General features: G+C 47.5%; 1 protein-coding gene across 5 annotated transcripts in view; it reads right to left on the bottom strand.

Moving 5' to 3' along the window:
- TP53I11 (tumor protein p53 inducible protein 11) overlaps positions 1-23244 on the bottom strand; it is a 442907-nt gene that overhangs the window by 19401 nt on the left and 400262 nt on the right. For all 5 annotated transcript variants that reach the window (XM_085643446.1, XM_085643443.1, XM_085643442.1 and 2 more), the window contains 2 exons: positions 20491-20587; positions 16551-16652 (listed from right to left, as the gene is read on the bottom strand). In XM_085643446.1, coding sequence (XP_085499572.1) covers positions 16551-16652; positions 20491-20587 — 199 coding nt within the window. The remainder of the gene's footprint in view (positions 1-16550; positions 16653-20490; positions 20588-23244) is intronic.

Genomic DNA, 23244 nt, shown 5'->3' with positions numbered 1-23244 from the left:
TGGGCATCCCTCGACAATAAACCCAAGTCAGACTCTTAATGTTAGGACCAACTGTATGGCTTCAAACAAAATCTTTAATCAGATGCCAGTGATACCGGCTTTTAAATGTAATTGTGGATCTAAGTAACTGGCTTTGCTCGGTTGTGCGGTTTTACTGGCATGCAATGGGTTTAAAATAAATACCTTATGTAAATAAACATCGATTACTGATTACATAAAAAGTGTGTTCTTCTCCCTGTTGCCTCCTGTGACAGCTGGGGTGTAGTACCATCCACACACTTACTGCGTCACTTCTGCCTGGTTGAATTATGTGTACATTTAGCAGTGCAGGCATGTGTGTGGGAGGCGGTGACATTAGCTGTGTACATCCAACAATCTTGTTGATTTTTGTGTTTTCACATTTGTAAAGATCGCCATCCTTGGAACACTGGCTAGGAACTGCCTATGGTTTGGGGTTTTCTCGACTCCTGGTGGAAATTCCACTATGTGATCGAATTTTACTTTCTTTATATACCTTATTGTGATTGAGCATAGCATGTTTTGTAAATCCAGATTCACTATTACAATCCTTAATTTGTAACAGACAAAAAAAAAGAAAACAGGTGCATGGGCCCAGAGGTTTCTTGGGAGACCGCGGTCGGTGCGGTGAAACGTTGGGCTTGCTGAACCCCAGGCGGTACAGTCCGGAGTCCACCACATGCCTCTTTCTTCCACCACCTCACACTTCTAATTTCTTTATCTGAATCTTGAAGGCTCTTTTTTGTCCCCACTTCTTTTCTTTGTTACTGTTTTCTCTCTCTAGCTCTGAGTCAAAGCTGGACAATGGAAAATAAGTCCTAGTTCCCAAAAATTGAGGCCCAATGTCCACCACCTGCACAAATTAAGCACTGCTTGACACTTCGATTATACCAACTCAGGCTCAGGACACAAATGAAATAATGAGATGCCTATGCTACAGGAATGTATTTAAGGCATCTGGGACCCAGAGAGCGGCCTTCTAATCAGGAATTGAGAGCGAATAGCGGTGCAGGAGTAACTCGGATAATGCACTGGTCAAGCAGCCCCAGACATCCCCAGAGTAAAACGTATCTGAAAGTCTGCCAACATAGCATCACATACATTGAGACCGGCCAGTGTTATCGTAAAATACACTGACTTTGGGTCTGCAATTGATAGACCGTCAGCTGAAAAACCACACATAAAAAAGTGGTCACAAATATATTTGGTTTCAGTGCTGTAGACGTCACACAAATTAAAATGACTGTGCCTTTTTATTTCTTTAAACATATACAAAAGAATTGTTCCCATTGCATCCCAGCATTAAAAGGCAGTGTGCGCCGCTAAACTTCATCAGAAACTCCCCCCTATCTATGCCCATGGTGGCGCTACATTCCCTCTCTACCTACCTTGAGTTGGCTTCAAACACAGGCGCCACGAACTGGACGTCGGCCCTTTTCTTTTGTGGCAAACAAGCATTGGAAGTCTGTTCTCTCTTCCTTGAAGTACGTCAGGGTTAGAGGTTTGGCGCTTCTGGACTTACTCTTGACGGTAGCAATTGAAGCTATTTTGATCGAGTGGAAAGAGCTCTACAATCATCAATCAATCAGCATTTGTACAGCGTGGCACAGGCACCCCTGGAGGTATCGCGGCGCTGGGGTACGAAGTCTCCATCGTGCCAGCTCCCCCTGCAACAGGTCTTGGGGAGACGACCGGAAGAGGAAAGAATTGAGCAGAACAAGGCAAAACTGAGGGCAGAAAAACGAGCGAGCAGAAAAGGCAAAACAGAGGGCAGAAAAATGAGTAGAAAAAGCAAAACAGGGGGAAGTAAAACGAGCAAGAAAGGCAAAACAAAGGGCAGAAAATGAGAAAAAAAGGCAAAACAGAGCAAGAAATGAGCAGAGGTGGCACTAACAGAGGCAAGAAAAACGAGCAAGCAGAAGGGGGCAAAACAGAGGGCAGTAAAATGAGCGACTGGAAAGGCAAAACACAGGGCAGAAAAAGGCAAAACAGAGGGCAGAAAAAACAACAGAAAAGGCAAAACAGAGCATAAGAGGGCAAAACAGAAAAGAAAGAAACAGAAAAATGCAAAGTACAGGGCAGAAATGAGCCAAAAAGGAAAAAACTGTGAGAAGACAAATAAGCAGAAAAGGAAAAACTGAGAGCAGAAAACAAGCAGAAAAGGCAAAACAGAGGGCAGCAGGTAGACGGGCAGCAGAGAATAGCGGACTGTGAGGATCTGTTTCCTTTCATAAATGCTGGGTATGGGTTACTTACCTCCAGAGTAAATACAAATGCCTGTCCTTCACTTGCGACATATCTGTTCCTTCACAGTCACTGGCACACCCTTGGCAGTTTTATGTCTAAGACATGATAACTGCTCTCTCGATATTTATAGATCTAATGCCCGCAAAGGGACCATTTAGTTTTTGTTCTGTTTTTTTTCCGTGGCGTCTCTTCCTTTTCTTCTCCCCTCTTTCCTGTTCTGTTTCCTTCTTTCTTTCTCATCGCTTTTTCTCACACTTCTACTTTTTTGGCTACTTTGTTATTCTCTTTTCTTCTTCTATGTATCTTCTGCTATTCATTAGTGCTGTAATGCGGGTATTCACCCTTTGTTGTTCTGAATTAGTGCTTAGGATTTCTAGCTAGTGACAAATATGTTTTTGCTGTTATTTGACTCTTATGTTTAACTCGGTCACTATATTAACTCTCAATCTTTGTGATTATATATAAAGGACGCCTTTCTATACCCATATATATTTTATGTCATTGGTCTTCTATTATCATTAGGCTAATTTTTCCGCTTGTTCATTTGATTTTTTTCCCTTTACGTCACTAGATATGTTTGATATTTTTTTTATTGTATGTGGGTCTTAGATACATACCTGGATGTTATACATTCATTGTTTACCTTTTTTATCTTTTGCGATTTCTTTAAAAAAAATATATATTTGTAACAGAAAAGAAAGTTTAGAAAACTGTTTAAAAAACTCGAAATTTTTCTTCACCTATGTCCTAGGGCCTTTCCTTCGGCTTTTCATTTGAACCTAGCTGTAGGATGACCCCCTAGGGTAGCAGTGCGGTCTACAATGTCATTCATTCATTCACTCATTCATATAATAAAGCCAAATAAAAGTACACAGTACTTAGACGCCTTTTTCAATACACAAAGCCGTTGAATGAGCATATAACATGGTCCATGAGCGCCACCTTGTGGGCATTCTGGAGTAGTGCCGAGTAAATAAAAAGGAATGTCAGTACTCGAGTTATTCTTAGTTTCTGATGCTTGCTCGGTTGTACTCTGTCCTCTGTTGGGGGTCACCCCCAGTCCTACTGGTCAAATAACAGAGGGGACAGAAGGTTCATACAGTTTTCCGTGTCCAGAGACTCGAGCCAGGCCTGTAGTGGAACATGGATGGTGAATGGATGGACGGTGAATCTATCGATAATAGATTGTGGATACATTGGCGCACAGATAACGAACGATGAATGATAGGGAGTGGACGGACTGTGGGTGGATGGATGGATTTCCTTTTCCAAAATGCAACTTCTATCGGCCAAGCCAGTCATTGCTCGTAGCCCTCTCAGCTTCTAACTAGCTCCGCCCCTTCGCAGCGAGTAGATGCCGGAGGCAGAGGCCCCGGGCAGCATTGCTGTCATTTACAGTATTCGGCTCTTGGCAGCGAGTCATCGCCCACCCGTGTCACCGTTTGCTGCGCCTAGATGCCAGTGAAAGAGGCATCAGAAGGCAGTGCCATCATTGACATTGCCCAGCTGTTTGCAGCAGAGATACCATGGGCCTTTGGCACCCTTTTCAGCACGCAGCTTTTGGCAGCGGAGGGACACGTCTCCAGTGTCACCCGCTAGAGTACCCAGCTGCTGCCAGAAGAGCTCCCAGGGAAGAGTGCGGCCCTTTACAGGTGCAAGCTTCGGAAGAAGAGGCATCAGACAGCAGTGTAGTATCCGGCTGGATACATTCTAGTGTTTCAAGGCTGTAACCCACACTAAACACCAACCCACCACAGGCGTCACCAGTCAGGTGACCCTGGGAATAAAAAGGTCCGAGCGCACGTGCTCAGGGCCAGTTATCTACCCTCAATCTGGTGTCTGTGTGCTCCTTTATACAGTATGTGGGCCTAGCGCCCCCACCACTTTACAATGGCGACGAGTGGGTCTTATGCCATGTGTGCAGTGGCTTCACCTCCCCTGATCCTGGTGGGGGAAGTGTGAGGCCGATGAAGACGGGTGAGGGGAAGAGAGCTGCCGTGTGAAATCGGCACTCACCCCCTAGGAGGAGGGTGCCAGCCGCCTGAAGGCCCGCAGGGCATGTGATGAGCTCTGGGCCTGCATGAAGAAGACAAGGTGACCGGGAGCCCACCCCACACCTCATGAGCCTGCTGTGAGCTGCCCCCCTGCGTGGAAGTGGAAGTGCCGTGGGGAGAAAGGGAACCAAGCAGACACACCCGCGTTGAAGAAATGACCTGCCGGCCGGAGGTGAGCTCGTGAATTGGGATGGGGGCGCGGGGCTGTGCAATACAAAAGAAGTGACCCCGAGTGCTAGTAGGCCGGCGGGAGCCCACCCCGCATCCATGGCCAAAAGGGACGACTGACCTGTTTTGAAGCAGCGGCTCCAACCCCCACCCCACACAGCGTAGGAACTGGACGAAGCTGCTGCGGGCGGGAGGGGGGAGAAGAAAGAAGAGTGCATGCCGCCAGCAGCTGACCAGGGAGGCGCCGGCACCCCCGCGGCACAGCCCTAGAAGATAGAGGTCTGCTGTGAGGGGCGAACATCGGTGCAAATGAATGGCCGACGGCCAAGCAAGCAAGTTCTGGCAGCGGCGCTAACCCTCCCCCGCCCCGGGCAGCGTGTGAACTAAGAAGCTGCTGCGGGCGGGGAGAGAGAGGCAAAGTCAGCGGGTGGCCGGCGGCTGGACAGAGGCGCATTGAGGCGAGGCATGGGAAAAGAAGCGCGAAGATCGCGAGATGGCCCCCCATGCAGCCGCAAAGGAGAGAGAACGCTGCAAGGCCCATACAAACGAATCTGCATTAAAAGAGCCCCAATCGTGTGAACGCTAATGCACACGTTTCCACAAAATAAATACATAAAAAACACCTACTGTGGTCCCGGTGCCTGGCAGCAGGAGAGCGTCAGCAGCAGAGGCGCACAGTGAGTGGGCACCGAGGAAAGCGGCAGGAGCGGCCGCGAGAGAAAGGAGACAGCAAGGCGTGGCCAGCAGCGTGGGTGAAGCTGCTCTGGCCGATCAGAGCACTGCAGTGCCAGTGAACCATTGCAGGAGAGCATTGCCCTGAGCCCATCGAGAGAGGCTCTGCACCCAACTTCCACGCTACACCAAAGCCCAGCACCGGCAGCGATGATAAAAGGTCCAGAGTGAAAGGAAAAGACTGCCGGTGCCGGTGAAAGTGCTCCCCTGCCATCTAGCGGACACCTTTGGTACTGCAGCAAAAGAGGAAAACAAGCCTGCAACAAGCCAAAGATACATAGCAGCAAGACAGGGCCGGCTGGCAGCTGCCCGTAGTTGAGCGACAAAGAGCATCTGTGAAGAGAAAGAAAGGACCTACCTGGCAAAGATGCAGGAAGGACTAAATAATGCGCAAAAGCGAACGCACATTAACGCTGATATGCTAGAGTGGTGCCAAGCCACGACACTGCGAAGGAGAAAGTGACAAAGCGCAAGAAAGCACCAGGAGTGTGAGATCGCAGCACAGGGACAACTGTGGCTAGCCAAAGCGCAAGAGGACAGCAAACTGGCACTCCAAGAAGGGAAGCAGAACGCAGTGACTAGCGTGCACAAGTAGTGACCAGGAGCAGGTTGACAGAGCGGTGGCGCAGACCACCAGAAGCACTGAACCGAGCCGAGACCGACAGAAAGTGTAACGGCACCTGATGGCCACAGGTTGTCATTGCAGCAGCAGGAAGAAGAAGGAGCACCACCAGACAAACGAACGGTGGTTCAAGAACTCAGCACCAGGCAACTGTGAAGATGCGCAAGAACAGCAGACACTGCTCCAGGAACAAAGGTAGTAAAGGAACACGCAGCGAGTGCACCCAAAAGGTAACGGAAGAGCGCCACCAGAAGTGCGCTGCAGCAATGTGAGTGCGGAGAAGATGAATAAGTGGTTGCACAGACCACCAGAAGCACGAAGACCCAGAAAAAGAGAAGAAGCCGACCAGCCAGATGGTCGCCAGAGAAGAGAAGAAGCCGACCAGCCAGATGGTCGCCAGAGAAGAAGCCGACCAGCTAGATGGTCGCCAGAGAGAAGAGAAGAAGCCGACCAGCCAGATGGTCACCAGAGAAAAGAAGAAGCAGACCAGCCAGATGGTCGCCAGAGAAAAGAAGCGGACCAGGCAGATGGTCGTCAGAGAGAAGAGACCTGACAAGATGTCTGATCAGAAGAATGGAGAAGAAGTCCGTGAAGTGAGTGTCCGAGGGGATGTCCGCAAAGAGGACCCCAGGAAATGTCCGCGAAGAGGACCAGAAAGCGACGGACGATAAGTTCAACATCAGTACCTAGAAGTTGGAAGGAATCAAAGGAAGAAGATCGCGACGACCGGTCCAGTTACAGAGTGAAAAGAAGACCGTGTCCTATTGCTGGGACAAGACTAGAGGGAAACGCGTAGAGTGCACGCTACAAGGAGAAGCCTGGTTAGGATGGTAAAGAATGTGAGAAGATCAGACCACGTCGCAAAGGAAGGAAAGAAAAGACAGAGCGTGAGTGGCAAGACGCCATGAAGAAAGAAGAGTAGAAGAGGATGATAGGATGTCAGCCTACGAAGGAGAAAGGTACAGTGGCACAGCGCCACAGGGCAGACAACCAACACAGGCGTGCAAAGGAAGAAGAGGCGAAGTGACCTGGCAGAGTACTCGCATCATCACAGAAGAGAGCACCCCGAGACACCGGACAGCCGCCCACTGCCCCATCAAAGAATAATGGTGAAGTCATCAACACCACCAAGAAGCAGCACAACACCTAAGGGAATCCACACACTCCAGGCAACCGGAGTCCAAGAAGGCAGGCCGCCCAGGAACCGTCTGCGCACCCCCGTCAGCCTGCAGCATACCGAAGTAGAGCACAACCGGCCATTAGAAGATCCACCCCTTGGGATAAAGCATGACTAGGCCGTGGCCCTGTTGGGAGTTCTGAAGCGACCCCTACGCGCAGCCTACACGATGGCCCGCACAGCCCATGCAGTCAAGTGGAAATCCAGGGGCAAGGGGCCTCGGCGGAATTCCAGTGAAATGGGAGTCCGAATGGGAGAGATGTTCGGCAGCAGCTCCTCGACATGCTCAGGATGCACAGAGGACGCAGCCGGAGACTGGTTGCCCTGCGACCCTGAGAGGAAGACACAGAACCAGATTCCTGACGGCGAGGACACCGAGGTGGAAACATCACCCTTGGCGGACACATGTGCGACTAGGCTGTGAGTCACGTTGGCAGTTCTGAAGCGACGCCTTAGCGCGGCCCACGTGGAGCTTGCACGGTTCACACGGTCCCATGGCCGCCCAGCAGGAAAGCCCACCTGGAGGCTCTGGTGAGAGAGGAGCCCAAGTGAGAGAGGCAAGTTGGAAGTGTCTTGGCCGTCATGATACAGGAACAACATCAAGCACGTCGCCTCTAGGCACAAACCTTATGACAAGAGACATCACAGAGTGGATCTCATCACAGCTCCCAGTATCCTGAGGAAGGACTTGTGTACATAGACATTGTTACTGATAGACCAGGTCGGTTTCAGGTATTTTGCCAAGGCGAACCCGAACGTCACGAACAATGGTGGTCCAAGAAATCTAACACCGCTGGGCCTGCGGCCTGAAGATAATGCCACTTGTAATTTATTTTGGGGTGTCTGGTTTTCTTTACAGGTTGGACTTCCTATATTTCCTTTTATCCAAAGTTGGGAGGGATGTAGTATCCGGCTGGATACATTCTAGTGTTTCAGGGCTGTAACCCACACTAAACACCCACCCACCACAGGCGTCACCAGTCAGGTGACCCTGAGAATAAAAAGGTCCGAGCGCACGTGCTCAGGGCCAGTTTTCTACCCTCAATCTGGTGTCTGTGTGCTCCTTTATAAAGTATGTGGGCCTAGCGCCCCCACCACTTTACAAGCAGTGCCACCTCATACAGTGCCCAGCTCCTGGAAATGAGGCACCAGACTAGTTTCACCTCTTTACAGAGCCCACGTGTCCAATCTGAGGCCTCAGCTGATGCCCAGATATCAGTGCTGACCGTGGGGGGGTGTGGCTGTCAGGAACAGCGGAGGCAATATTACAGGAACTTTGCACCGGTCTAGGTAAAGAAAAAAAGAGCACACATTACACCAGGTTGAACACGCTTCACAATATTTTGCTCTGTTTCTAAAACAAATGGTAGGAGACAGTTCTATTTTTCATATGTGAAAATGAAGCTAGGTATCAAAAAAATAACATAAGTTCAGTTTCAATACTTCATAGCTAAAATAAAGTAACGTCGATTTACTTTATATTTTTTTTAAATAATTTTTGCTTGTTAAACCCACTATCACCCGTGCAAAATTATTTAAAAGCAAAGAAATACTTTACATATGATTAACGTTGGTAACAATCTATTTACCCCATGTTTCCCTGGTGTAAACTCCTTTCCTTAAAGCAGACTAGGGTAAACTATTTGCTCCACTCCAAATCATGCATGCAGCAAAACAGTGCAAAACGCATTTGCTTGGTCGCGTGGCAGCCCGGCTACAAGGAGTGTGAGGCCTAGGCAAGCTCTGGAGGGCGCACTTTTTCCAGCAACAAAGGCTTTTGGATGCCACTTTTTGCAATCCGGAGCCCTCTTGTGGCCATTCATGGTTGGAACACAGCTGTCTATAGTGGCCTGAATGGAGCACCCACAAGACGGGGGAGAGCAGAGGGCTTCTAGGAGCTCACTCATGCGGCACAAAAATAAGTTCTGATGCAGGCGTGGTTACACGCGAAGATGCGTTTCTTTCAGCGTTTTATTTTCGCTGCCACAAACTCTCCGTGCTACCCTATAAATGGAATTATTAGTTTTTAATCATATATTTTATCGTTTGTTGTATTATTTATAGGGGGTTTGAAAATCCAACAAAGTTGCCTTGTAAGAGCAAACTAAGGGGCATATTAACAAGGGCCATATCGTCGCTTTCCCGGCACATAGCGCCGGAAAAACGGCACTTTACACATCGCACAATCATCAAGGCGGCGCTAACATGCATTAGCCTTGGACCAGCACCTGCGCGCCATGAGTGGTACGTTACCTGTTAATACGTTTTTGGCAGTCTACGTGGCACCCCCTTACACTCACCTACTCCCTGCTGACGAGAGGCAACTACCGCGAAACACGTGTCCAGGGATGGCTAATGCGACACTTACTTTTTTCTGACACTGTGGCATAGGCGTACTCGCCGTTGCTACTACATGGACCATAGTTCCTTGGGGCAACTTGCTGGTAGACGAGCAGAGTGCGGCCAATTGGATTTGTTGTATTTAAGGCTCCCTTGAGCCATTGGGCCGACGGGCCTTGGACCAGCACCTGCGCGCCATGAGTGGTACGTTACCTGTTAATACGTTTTTGGCAGTCTACGCGGCACCCCCTTACACTCACCTACTCCCTGCTGACGAGAGGCAACTACCTCGAAACACGTGTCCAGGGATGGCTAATGCGACACTTACTTTTTTCTAACACTGTGGCACAGGCGTACTCGCCGTCGCCACTACATGGACCATAGTTCCTTGGGGCAACTTGCTGGTAGACGAGCAGAGTGCGGCCAATTGGATTTGATGCATTAGCGCATGTTAGCTGCCGTTTACGAGATGCCTCGCATCTTAGCGATATACATAGCTAATCAGATGCAAAATAGGCGTTCCCTCGAAAACCAACATGAATAAAGTCGCTAAGGAAACACCGCGGTATTAACAACCGGGCCCCAAACATGCAAAGTGATAATTGAAGTCACGCTAACCGCGGTTTCCGTCGGATTCCTACATCTGCAAAAATCCAGACTTAGCTATAAGTTAACTGGGAGGTGGCTTGGATGGCTAAGTCCACATCTCCCCATTTACAACATTCTCATTAGCGCTGTTCATATTTCGCTGTATTCCACCGCTATGGATGTGTATCGCCATCTATCGCCGGGTGTCATATCGCCTGTCAGCAAAGTGTTGCAAATACCCCGCTAACACGGCGATGTGAACTGGAAAGATGGCGATAATGCAAATGCTAAGCGCAATTTGCGATGATTACCGCGGCCCCTTGATAATATGCCGCCAAGAAAAGTCAGCGAGTATGAAGCCATATTATGCACCATCCATCATTTATCACAAACAAAACCTGGCATCGGTGTAAGTTTCCAATGATGAAGTAACACAAGGGTTGGGGTGATAATAGTCCTAGTACCAATGCTTAATTTGCCCCAGCACTTAGGTGTGTTGTTACTGTGATTGGCAGCATGGCAGGGGCAAGCTACAGTGGGCTCTGGACGAGAGCCCGGCACTTACATTGTTTTAAACACTAAGCACTGCCTGGTATTGAGCATTTTGATGCAATTTATGCTGCAAATCTCTCTGAAAGACAAATCTGTGCAAAGAAAGTGTCACATCTTGTTTTTTGGCTGAGATTTTAGCAAAACCAACAAAGTATTCCTCCAATTAGGGTTTGTATTTAAAAAAAAAAAGATTTTTTTCTGCGCTGTTTCTAGCAAATAACACTCAACTTTGTGGTAATTACAGCGTTGGTGGTAAACCAGATAACGTGTTCAAAAACGCATTTAATTCATGCGATATTTAATGTATGTCCATGGTAGTGTGCGTTACTTAAGGCATCCATTATTTATCACATAAGATATTTACTGTATTCTGTAAATAAAACACAAATACAAGTATGAGAGGTCATTGGAGCCTAGTAGAAAATAATACCCCAAAATACCCCAGCCCAAAGCAGCTGGTAACAGTTGCAGAAAGTGTCAGCAATAGAGTAAAATATGGACAACAACATCAAAGCACAACTAAAAATAGCACAAAAATGTACGAGAACTCAATATACGCACTTTTGGAGCTGAAATAAAATCATACACCACTGTCCACAGGGCCAGGCCTACAAGCAGACATGCAGTGAGGAATCATTCCCGGGTTGACTGCCACAGCTCACACAGCCACTGCGCTCTACACCCAGGGCCGGACTGGGCATAAGGGACATTGAACGTTTCCCCAGAAGGCTGAAAGGGTGGGGGCCGGTTTTGCAGCGGTGGGAGACGGTTTTCTTACTGGGGGACAGTTTTGCAGCGGTGGGAAACGGTTTTCTTACTGGGGGACGGTTTTGCAGCAGTGGGAGACGGTTTTCTTACTAGGGGCCGGTTTTGTAGCGGTGGGAGACGGTTTTCTTACTGGGGGCCGGTTTTGTAGCGGTGGGAGACGGTTTTCTTACGGGGGCCGGTTTTGCAGCGGTGGGAAACGGTTTTCTTACTGGGGGACGGTTTTGCAGCAGTGGGAGACGGTTTTCTTACTAGGGGCCGGTTTTGTAGCGGTGGGAGACGGTTTTCTTACTGGGGGCCGGTTTTGTAGCGGTGGGAGACGGTTTTCTTACGGGGGCCGGTTTTGCAGCAGTGGGAGACGGTTTTCTTACTGGGGGACGGTTTTGCAGCAGTGGGAGACGGTTTTCTTACTAGGGGCCGGTTTTGTAGCGGTGGGAGACGGTTTTCTTACTGGGGGCCGGTTTTGTAGCGGTGGGAGACGGTTTTCTTACGGGGGCCGGTTTTGCAGCAGTGGGAGACGGTTTTCTTACGGGGGCCGGTTTTGCAGCAGTGGGAGACGGTTTTCTTACGGGGGCCGGTTTTGCAGCAGTGGGAGACGGTTTTCTTACGGGGGCCGGTTTTGCAGCAGTGGGAGACGGTTTTCTTACGGGGGCCGGTTTTGCAGCAGTGGGAGACGGTTTTCTTACTGGGGGACGGTTTTGCAGCAGTGGGAGACGGTTTTCTTACTGGGGGACGGTTTTGCAGCAGTGCTGCAATATCTGCCCCGAGTAACAAAAGCAGAAGCTCTTTTTTTTGTTGGAGTTTTATGTAGCGCAAACTGGACCCGAAGGTATTGGAGCGCTTTACATGAGCACCAGTTACGTTACACAAGGACACGCTTCACAATTGCATACACCCACACCCCATGTTGGTTTGCTAAAATTGCCAGGGCTGCTTTGGGTTCGCAGCCCGGCCCTGCCTACACCACCATGGATGCAGCACAACTAGACCATGACATCATGCTACGCTAGATCCATGTTCTGCTTCAAGCCCTGCAGTATGCTTGAAATCAAACCACCCAGCCGCGATGTCAGCACGATGCAGCAATGCAGTAAGACGCAGCAATGCAGTACGACACAGCAAGGCAGCATGAGAGCCAGAATTGACAGAGTAAGGCTGGAACCACTAAACATGAGTCAGTCTGCTCAGATCACAAGGACATACCAGCTCAATATGGACCCATTCAGAATGCCCGTGCCTCATTGGGGAATAACCTAGAGCCCACGTAGGGATCTGCACTGCTATCCACTCCTCCTAAAAAGGCTTGTAGTGCTATAATTGTTTGCCACCGGACCCACACAACTGATTGCAGCTTTGTTGCATAGAGTTTCAACTTATTGAACCTCCTTTTCACATCTTCAACATCACGTGGAAATGTTGAAACACCACTGATTTGGTTTGTTATCTCCTTCCACAGGTGAGTTCTAGTTTTTGGTGGGTCTTTTGCTTCAGGCAGCCCACCTGATGGTTGTGGTGTCTTACCACCTTCAGCTCAGGATTTACCCTGGACGGAGTTCGTGGAGTTGCACTACCCGAAGAGCAAAAAAACTCCTCTGCACTGCGCAGAGCTACGCGAGAGGCGGAGTACAATAGAAAAATGCTGTTCGCTGTGATTGCACAGTGCCGGATGCTTGTCCGCACTGTGCAATCATTGCGAATGTCACCATGCACAGTGCAAGCAGTCCCTGCTTTCCTTTTCTGGCGCTCGAGTAGATTTTTACTCGAGCGGCAGCTTTCTCAACGCAAATGGGCAGTTTCTCAACATGAGCTGTTGCGAGCATACGCGACCACTTGCAATCAGAAACCTGACCACCCCCGCTTTGAGATATCTCGCCGGGATGTTGATTTTTCACACTCGCCAACTTGATGTTGACGATCGCGAATGAGGAAAAATCCCACCGGGAGGTTGATTTTCTTCACTCGCGGTCGGAAACTTGATGTTGACGAACGCAAGTGAGGAAGAAAATCTCAGCTACGCACCACGAAGCTGAGTTTTGGGGAGTTCACCGCCCAGGGTTACTCAGGATCTGTACACCATGAGGGGGCCCACAATGGCAGAGTTTTGCAGGTTTCTGCTTGTGATGACTATGCAATGTTGTAGAAGGATAATGGATTCAGATTGTCCTGTTTAAGATATTGTGGCCGAACAAACTGGTTGCCTGCACTCTCCCACCCTGATTGTGCTCTGGGTTGGGCTGAGGTACCTCTGAGTGCAGCTGTGACTGTTTCTGCTCTCTGGGGATTGTTTTTCTCAATCAGGGGACTTTCAATATGTGGAAAAGGGAAACTTCCTGGTGTTTGTTTATGCAATATTTATCAAGCATGACATTTACTGCTCCTGATAAAAAGTGCACATTCAGGGTCTCATTTAGAAAAATTGTACATTTCTGCACAAAAACAATCCATGGAGACGTTTTCCTAGTTCTATGTGCAGTGCAGAATTCAGCATACATGGAAAGAGCAGAAAGCGAGGAGAAATTAAAACATTTCTCCTCGTTATGCCTGCTCTGGGGAGGCGTAAGGTTTTGGCGCTGTCCAAGGTGTACATGATTTTGTAAATCTGGGACAGTGTCAAACTCCATGGGTGTTGTGTGGAAAAACCACCTGGCTTTGCACTGCCTTGACTTATCAATGTCTATGAGGCCATGCAAACCCATGCAGGGTGGCTTTGTGTCACCTCACAGATATGATTGAGAGGCATGAGCTACCGAAGCATAAAAAAGAGATGCTACGGTGGCACAGGCCTCTTGTGAATAAGCCCCTCAGTATTTTACAAATGCGATGTTGAATATTCGGATTTTCTCACATGTGGTAAATACAGATGCTGTAGGGCACAAAAAAAATCATAATCAAAGTTACAGAACACGCGTTATTTATGAAACCAAACCAGCAGAATGAGTATTTATTGAATGTGCAAGTTTGGTGACTTTTATCGCCAAGCTCTTAACGGGGACCCTAGAAGTCAGCATTATAATTAGGTGTTGGTATAGTCTGAAAAACTCAAAATGTAAAGAGGCATGACGAACAAGTGTTGTGTAAGTCAATAAATCTCGAAAAAGAGAACTACTACTTTCTGTAGAGCAAAGGCTCACCCTATGTATATTTTAAAGAATTGATAGAAGGAGACAAGCAGACTAGTGCATTGTCTTGCCAGACCTCAAAGCTGGGCTGTGGGCGGACTTGAAAGGTGTGATCCTTCAGCCGCTGAAGTGCTGCCCTTTTTAAGCTATAACTGCAGTGGTGCATCTGTTTACAGACAACAGCCAGGGGGTGGCTGGAGATGGCCCTCTCCGAGCCCCATGGATGCAATCTCATTCTGTAAAACAGGCATTGGTAATGCCAATAGGTCTGGCTTTAAAGGAATGTTGTATGGTAATGTGAAACATACAAATAAATAGCTTGGGAAGCAATAAGTATTTGTGTGGAAGCAAAGAACTGTAGAATAATCTCAGTGTAGGTTAAAGGTTAGATAACAGTAGCTCTGTCAAACCAGACCTAAAATCTTTGTAGGCTAATGACTGCCGTCCTCTCATCTGTGCTGCTGCCAGAGAAGTACCAACATCATAAACTATCTAGTTATCTAAGACCCTTTTACAGCATCACCATATCATGTGTGTGTCCCTGAAAGTTCAATCTCAGGCAGCTGGATAATTATACACAAAATGATCACAGCTGCGTGGAGGGCAAGCACTTTTTTCTGGTAGCACACATCTGCCCAATCAAAACATGTACTCCTGGCTCCAGACATGTTGGCGGACCCAAACCCCTCTAGCGATACTCACATAATTGTCTGGTGATAGCTGCGCTGTCAAGCTGGAACTATAAAGAGGGAGTGGAAGGCGGAACAGGACACAGCCTAGGAGGATGTTGGGGCACAGGGTCCAGGGGCAGAATGTACCAAAATAAACACAGGTGACCTGAGGAGAGGAAGAGCCAGGAAGGGGCACCAGCTGGGTAAGAGTCAGCTGTTCTGAGGAGTGCACTGCCCAGCATTAATTCCGGAGCCACGGCTAAAGGGGCCGCTTGCAAGGCAGTGCCGACTCAGTGAAGACACGGGATTGTGGCTTCAGATCCTTCACCAACATGGCTGCCGCAGCTCTGCCCCCTCTCCCAGGGCTAAGATGTGCACCCCAGTAAGCAACTGGCACACTTAACACATGGATCAAAGTGAAGATAAGTGATTGATCCAGCTGCCTGCTACCGAACAACCTTCATCGACATACAATAGTAACTTTCATCTGGTCGACCTAAATCCCATAAAAACTAAATAAAAAAACACAGTGCCCCTATTGAGAAGTGCTGTCTTTTCAAATAGTGGCAGCCCCTTTGGGGAACATTTGCTCTGTCCCATTACAAAGATAGCAGTACCGATGAGAAGAGCTGGCGATGTTCCACAAAATCATACATCCCATAGGTCAGCCCTGCTGAAAAGGCCAAGAATTGCCACTTTAAGAACTGCTCACACTGTCCCTTTTGAGAATAGAAATCCCAGTGGAAGAGTGTCCGTATGGTCCCATTAACAGTAAAGCAGTCTTGTTGGAAAGGTCCCGCACTCTCAGGATAAATGTATATATCAGCCCTACTGAGAACTGAGAGAAATGTCCCATTAAAAACCACCACCCCAGTTCAAAGGCCAGTGCTGCCCTTTCACAGTGAAGCAGGTTTGCTCAGAAGTGCAGATCCCGCTGACTGTGGCGATTCATGAACAACCCCCCCCTCCCCCATGTCACCAGAGAGGAGGCCGCAGGGCACTGGAGAGCTAGTGCTCCAATGAGAGCAGAGATCAGGGGTGACTGGGTGACTGGTGAGTGTTTCCAGAGGTGCTCTTCCTAAAATGGCGGCGATACTTGACCTGACCCAGGGGATAGGTTAGGGGGGTAAGGTTCCTAAAAATGCCCCGGCATGCAGACCCCCCACTGTTCTCTGCTGGTCTCCTGGAAGCGTGTACCAACACGAATGCTGCAGCGGAGTGCGGGATTCATTCATCACTTGCCACCATCTCAAATCTCTTTTTTGCTGAACATGTTCTAGAGAGGAGGGTGACGAGTCCACCGTCACATTCAACCATTAGGGTTTACGGAAACATTAAGGGAGGAGATCATTGGAACTCGCCCGCTCTCCACACATACATGCTTAGCCTCAAATCAACATCTTGGTGAACCAACACCGTGTTGGGTTTTCAAGCTTTCTTGATGTTGTGACCGAAATGGCCCAGTAGGAAGACGCATAAGTGGGAGGAGTCACTCACCTACAAACTGCACCCCAAAGTAGCACGCTTCCGTCAGCAAGGACCAGCGGATGATCACCTTCTCCGATGTGTACATTGAGTTCCACATGATGAGGGAGATACCTGCCCAATGGAGAGACGAAGCCACAAGTTACTGCACCGCGCATCACAATGAAGGCAATATTTGGGTTTCATTCAGTGTTATAGAATAGGACAACCTGCTGTGCACGGCCAGAGGTCATGCTCAGTGGGCACAGTGGTGTGGTAGATAGCACAGTGCCTGGCCACAGGCGAGGACCTGTGCCCAGCACTCACTAAGTATGGCCCATTGGCGAGGACCTGTGCCCAGCACCCGCTAAGCATGCCCCATAGGAGAGCCCCTGTGCCCATCGCTCGCTAAGTATGCCCCATAGGCGAGCCCTTGTGCCCATCGCTCGCTAAGCATGTCCCATAGGCGAGCCCATGTGTCCATCGCTCGCTAAACATACTCCAAAGGTGAGCCCCTGTGCCCATCGCTCGCTAAGCATGCCCCATAGACTAGCTCCTATGCCTAGAGCTCGCTAAACATGCCCCATAGGCGAGCCCATGTGCCCATCGCTCGCTAAGCATACCCCAAAGGTGAGCCCCTGTGCCCATCACTCACTAAGCATGCCCCATAGATGAGCTCCTATGCCTAGGGCTCGCTAACCATGGCCCATAGGCGAGCTCCAATGCCCAGCGCTCGCTAACCGTAGCCCTCGCTAAGCACGGCTGAACGTTCTGTACAGAACATTATATGAATCTATGTGGGGAAAAAGTCTTTACATCATTGCTCGAACCCCTCTGTGCCTTAACAAGGCGGTTCGAAACACGAATACGTCTTTACAACACATTCCTTTATCACGCAACCCGTTACAAGGACTTGTCTTAAGGAAATCAGTGATGGACTGATGCTGTACTTTAGGTTCAACACTTTCCCTACTGTTGCGCAGACTTGAGTTGGAATAGTTTATACTATTTCAAAGTCCAGCGCTTTCCCTAAGGCGCGTCGTTGTAAGAAGTTGTGTGGTAAAGGAATATGTTGTAAAGACGCACTAGTGTTTGGGACCACGTTGTTAAAGCAGGCGTGGTAAATGCCTGCGTGGTTCCGACATACAAACATCATTCTTCTAAAATAGGACATCCTGCTGTGCGGTGAGGTTGATGGCCACAAGAAAGGTCGATACACATTCATCACACGCAGTTTCAGGCTCATTATAAACCCCAGACTCAAACCACAGTGAGGGCAGTCCCATCAGCAACCACACACAAGCACAACAATCCTGCCACATGTTGTGGTGGTGGTAGGTACCACAGCAGTGATGGTGGTGGTGGTGTGTGTGATGCACACTCTAAATTTCTCTCCCAGCCCAGTAGCCGGTGAGGCACACACAAACACACACATGCATGTCCACACAATTGGTTCCGTGACAGTACACTTGCATTTTTTATTTCTAATATTACTTTTATGTTACTCTTTAATTCTGTATACAAACTATTTGGAACTAAAAGAAAGACTTACTGATGTGGCAGCTTAACTAAATAAGGACTGGGGATAGAACAGATAGGCAATGGTGGGGCAGAGTCGTAGCTTTTAATGTGCATGTTAAAATTGAATTTTAAGAATGTAGCTTGAACATTTTCACAATGGGTATATTTCATTTGAGTTTCTTTACTCATATATTATATGACAAAGTCTTTGCTCACAATGTCCCAAAAAACATGGGCATGTCAGTAGTTGGTGGAACATCCACAGGTAACTGCATTGTAGTGACTGAGTTGTTTAGTAAATATGATTCTATGGATTAAGACTCATTTTTTTATCATATTCTAGATCTTTAATATAACTCTCGCAGAGCGTTCCATGTGTCTGAAATGCATGGAGAAACATACAAGATATACAGTCTTCGATTGAGAATTAATTGACATGAATGTACCATACATGCAAGTGACATGCTAGAATTGACATGAAAGTATCGCACATGCAAGTGACATGCTAGAATTGACATGAATGTACCATACATGCAAGTGACATGCTAGAATTGACATGAATGTATCACACATGCAAGTGACATGCTAGAATTGACATGAATGTACCATACATGCAAGTGACATGCTAGAATTGTTTGAAGGTTAACTTTTCCTTTGAGTAATTTGTGGAAAACCAATTAAAAAAGCATTTTCCCCCCAAAACTATGCATGGGATAAAGGTATGAGAAGTCACACAGCGCTTGATAATGCAGCGCGGTTCAGGCATGGGACAGACTCTGCCCTCACTGTACGCACTGACAGCAAGAGACCATATACAACTTTTACAGCCAATTGACTTCCTAACGGGGTGCATTCCGTGAAGGTACCAGGCGAACACCCCTTCAGGGATTAGCACTCAATTTGTGGAGTTTAAGCTGATCTAAAAAACATCTGAGGGAGGCACTCATGACCATGTCTTGGTAGAAGTGTACCCCTCCTGAGGTCAGACCCATGCGCTGGCATAAGCCTTGGAGCCGCTCGCTTCAGCAGGTGGACCAGCCTTCGGACCAAGCACGTGAGATGCAAGAGTGAGAAGATACCTAGTGCTAGGATCAACATGATAATCTCTTGCTCCACATTATCCTATGTCTAGTAGTACTGGCCTTATGGGCCAGGAGTTCAGAAAAGAATCCAACAATTTCCATAGACACCAAGTGAAAAATTCCAAATGTATTTTTATTGTATAATTAATTAAAAACCTTTGTAAAACAATTTGCACCGATTTAAAGTACAAATTTTAAAAGATACCAACAACATACAATAGATAAAGTGGTCTTTTCTGGAAAACCACTATCTGTCAAATAAAGTGCCAGAGAGCCCAAGTGCCAATAGAAAACCCACATCAAGCTTCTGCTGTTTCTCAGCGCGTGTCTTAACTGGCTATTTATGGGCGATGGAATATTTAGCTTCCAAAGTAACTTCAACCTTGCGCAAATCCCTGTCCATTGAGACGTATAGTATTAGCTTCAACTTTCTGCACCAGCTCTAAATGAAGTCAACTAGATCAATAGGGCGGAAGGATTGATTTATGATGAAAAGCTGGGTCAGTTGTGGGTTTTTCATTTAGAGAAGAAGCTAAGAGAAGAATTGATTATTGTTTTAGGGTCGAAATGTGGCCCTACTAAGAGTGGTCATTGAACCTATCAAGACCCAAATCCATGATGAGGACTGTGGGACATTAACCAAAACCAGAACGGAAGAGGTTGGATTACTGTTACTGGACCAGGTAATTTACAGCGCAAACGGTGACACTGTAGGGAGGTTTGCTTGGTTGTCTTTGTGAATAATTTTGCTAAGAGCTGATACAGGAGACTTAATTTTCTAGTTTCTTAAGGATTGTTTTCTTTTCCTTCTTTAGGACCAGTGTAGCCTAGGTTGTGATGAAAATGTGTTGCCCTCTGATGGTTCTCCTCACTACACAAGAGAGCTTCCTCTATCATTTCGAAATAAGTTGTAATTGATGACCTCTGAATTAACTTTTGTCAATTTGAGCAATAACAGGTGTTCGGTAAGGGTTCACTCCCAGCCGGAGTTGTGAAACAAGTGCGTGCAAGTTGGTCCCGATAGTACGCTGCACGCCATGTGCGGCATGGAACACCATGTCCAAGACTTGAAGGAAGATAACCACACACTTAAAATGGTGCATCAATGCTCTCCTTAGCTTTGCCTAGTCTGCCCAGAGCCAGACATTCATTCTTGGCATTTCAAGGGCTGAATTTTATCTCCACACCTGCACCCATGCCCTTCTGTCATCAGTCACAACCTGTCCATAAACACCTCCAGCCAACAGCTAGAAAATGACATGAGATCAGTTCAATATTGACGTTCCTTCTAAAGCATTCAATGTGACGTTGGCAATCGGTCACACAATCAAGCTCCTTGAAGCTTTTGGCCAACAGAAACCAATACTCACTGAGAAGAGCGCCTCCGTAGAGCCGAATGGACGTCTTGTTGCTCACCGAACCCTCATCAAAGACAGCGTCATACAGCTGATCTGGGAAGGTGAGGGCCTGTAGGTAATAAAACAAGAGGACAGGTGTCAACACTAAAATCTCCCCTCCAGATCCTAGTTCACTCTAGACATTTTTGATCCTCTGAAGCGTTTCTTGACCTCTCTACTTCAACGAGGAATGTACCTCACCCTGGCATTATTGTCATCAGTCGGTATTTGCAGCACTTGCAAAGTTGAATTAGATGTCTTCCCTGGAAAAGCCACACAGCTTAAGATCACATCCCAAACAGGGCTGCAAAATCAGCACGCACGGACAGATGTGGTGTCGCTGGACAATCCCATTCCCCTAGTAGAGTTCTAACGCAGATTTGGCAAACTACAACATGTAGGTAGGTACAGTAAATAGAAAGGATGCTGACGGTATGCCCTAAAAAGAGAAGATGGATCAATGCTGCAGGACCCATCCTCATTACTTCACTCCCCACGCAATCTCAAGCTTCAACCTTTTTGTGTTCTCTAGAGAATCACTTACCTTACCCAAGCTTATCCAAATTCCATTAGAAAGTATTGCCCAAATCATAAACTCGAGTCGGCAGCCACCTGTCTTACTGTGTCAGGAGACCCTAACATTTAACAGGACCGTGAATTTAAGTTGTACCGGATGAGTGCACATTCAGGTAAAATTTGTAGCAAGTGGTGCATATTAAAACAAAGTGTGCCAGTAATATTGTGCAAAACTGGACAGGATGCTCAGGCACCCTTTATAGGAGGGTGTGTGTTTGTGTGATGGTGCTCTTTACACCTTGGCATTGCCAACCTCTTATATGTATTACGTTTCGCTGGTGACTGTACTTCCCTCCAGCCTTCGGGGTAAACCCTGGTCTCCTTGGCACAGTGGTCCCAGCAGCTGCGCTGCTTCAGCTCAAACATGAGTTATTGTAGAATATTAAGGAACCAGCCCTTCTTGGCCACAACATCTGCCCATAAGGGCGTCTTGACTGCCCTATTGACAGATGGGCCATACTAAGCCTTAAAGTCCTAGAGTAGCAATCCGTGGACACTCACACAACAGTCATCGCATTGCCGTTCATTTGCATGGATAAACCAGGGCGACCAAACACTATCCGTGGTCGTAGACGAACCTCCGTGTTTGTGAGCACGTCTGGGGGAAATGGAAGAGTGGGGACGAGTACTGAACAAGGCACAAGCGTGGACATCTGGGGTGGATAGTGTTGCATTACAGATCCTCGAAGCGCCAAAAGCTTGCTCTTAACTTTGCTTGTTTAACAAAAATGGAGCTTTACTCACCCTGACAACCAGGGCTTGAGTACACTACTTTTACTATATACCAGGGATTTGGGTGGAGAGGGGTCCTAAACAGTGGAATTTAGGTTTTAAATATACAGATCAGGCAGCGTTTAGGTATGCATGCGGGGGAGAGGAGTTGGCCTAACGGCTAGGGCGGTCGACCTTGAATCTGGGGAACTGGGTTTGAGTCTCGCCAATGACGCTGAACATCCTGTGATTCTGGGCAAATCACTTGATCTCCCAGTGTTTCACAAAAATGAATGTGTCCTCATGTAATGCAGCTGGTGCTATGTTAAGCGCCTTGAAACCCGATTCGGGTCAAGTTCGCGCGATATAAATCTTTGCAAAATAAAAAATAAAAACATATTTATTTGTTGATTTATGGAATGTTTTTGTGAAGCCTTGACTTGTGACGGACAGCCACTTCCTAGAATTGCTGGATACGTTGAAGTCCGCTCTTGGATAAATAACCCTCTTCCTGAGTGTGGGAGATCCTCGGCCGCAGTGGATTGAAGCGATAATGTAGATTAGTGAATCTATAGATTATTTACAGGAGCATGACCTATGGCTGCAATGTTTGTCGAGAGGCTTTCAGAATTATTGATAAGAAACAAGTTACTTACACTCTTCAAAACACTAGTGTTGGGGGAGGAATCAAGGGAAAGTTCAGTTACTAGATCAGAATTTCTTCGATTTGGTTAGTACTGGCGTGCGACAGGCAACCGCGTTGTACATCGATTACTATATTGAAGGTAGTACTTGGGTTCACCCATCATCCTCTTCAGTGCTGGGAGATGCGTCTCTGTAGTGGATCAGAGATCTTGAGTGGATTATTTGATACAACCACTGGTCAACTATTGGAACAGGACCAACTGCTGGAATGTTTGCTGAAACCTGTCCATGAACAAGTTATTTACACCCTACAACACACTAGTTAAGGACACAAGGGAGAAGGATGGGCTTAGAAGTAATTCTCAGACACATGGACTACCTTTAATGTCTCTCAAAGAACTAGGTGATGGCATGTGACCTCATGAGGCATTCTCTAGCACGGAGGATCCGCGTCCCTTCTGCCCATGTTAATCTGCCAGGTCGCAAAAGGAAAGCAGCAAACACGACATTAACTGAAGCATGATATGCATGGATAATCCATGGATTAGAAGAGGCAACGTCAGCCTTTGTAAAGATCTAAAACAAATGTAATGAGGTCAAAGCATTAGAAACAGAGGCTCTAAAGCCTTAACTCTGGTGTCCTATTAAAAGCCTACTCATTTACTAAAAGGAGGAAAGAGGATAATATTTGGTATTAAAAACCAAATAATTACAAGATCTCTACACAAGCGGTGTAATCCTGTGATGCAACCGAAGGTCAGCAGACTAAACCACAGGGAAATGCTCCAGGGATTA

The sequence above is a fragment of the Triturus cristatus genome, chromosome 3_1 (assembly GCF_964204655.1).
Source record: "Triturus cristatus chromosome 3_1, aTriCri1.1, whole genome shotgun sequence".
Classification (NCBI taxonomy): Eukaryota; Metazoa; Chordata; class Amphibia; order Caudata; family Salamandridae; genus Triturus; species Triturus cristatus.
This window is presented reverse-complemented; position numbering and strand designations above follow the sequence as displayed.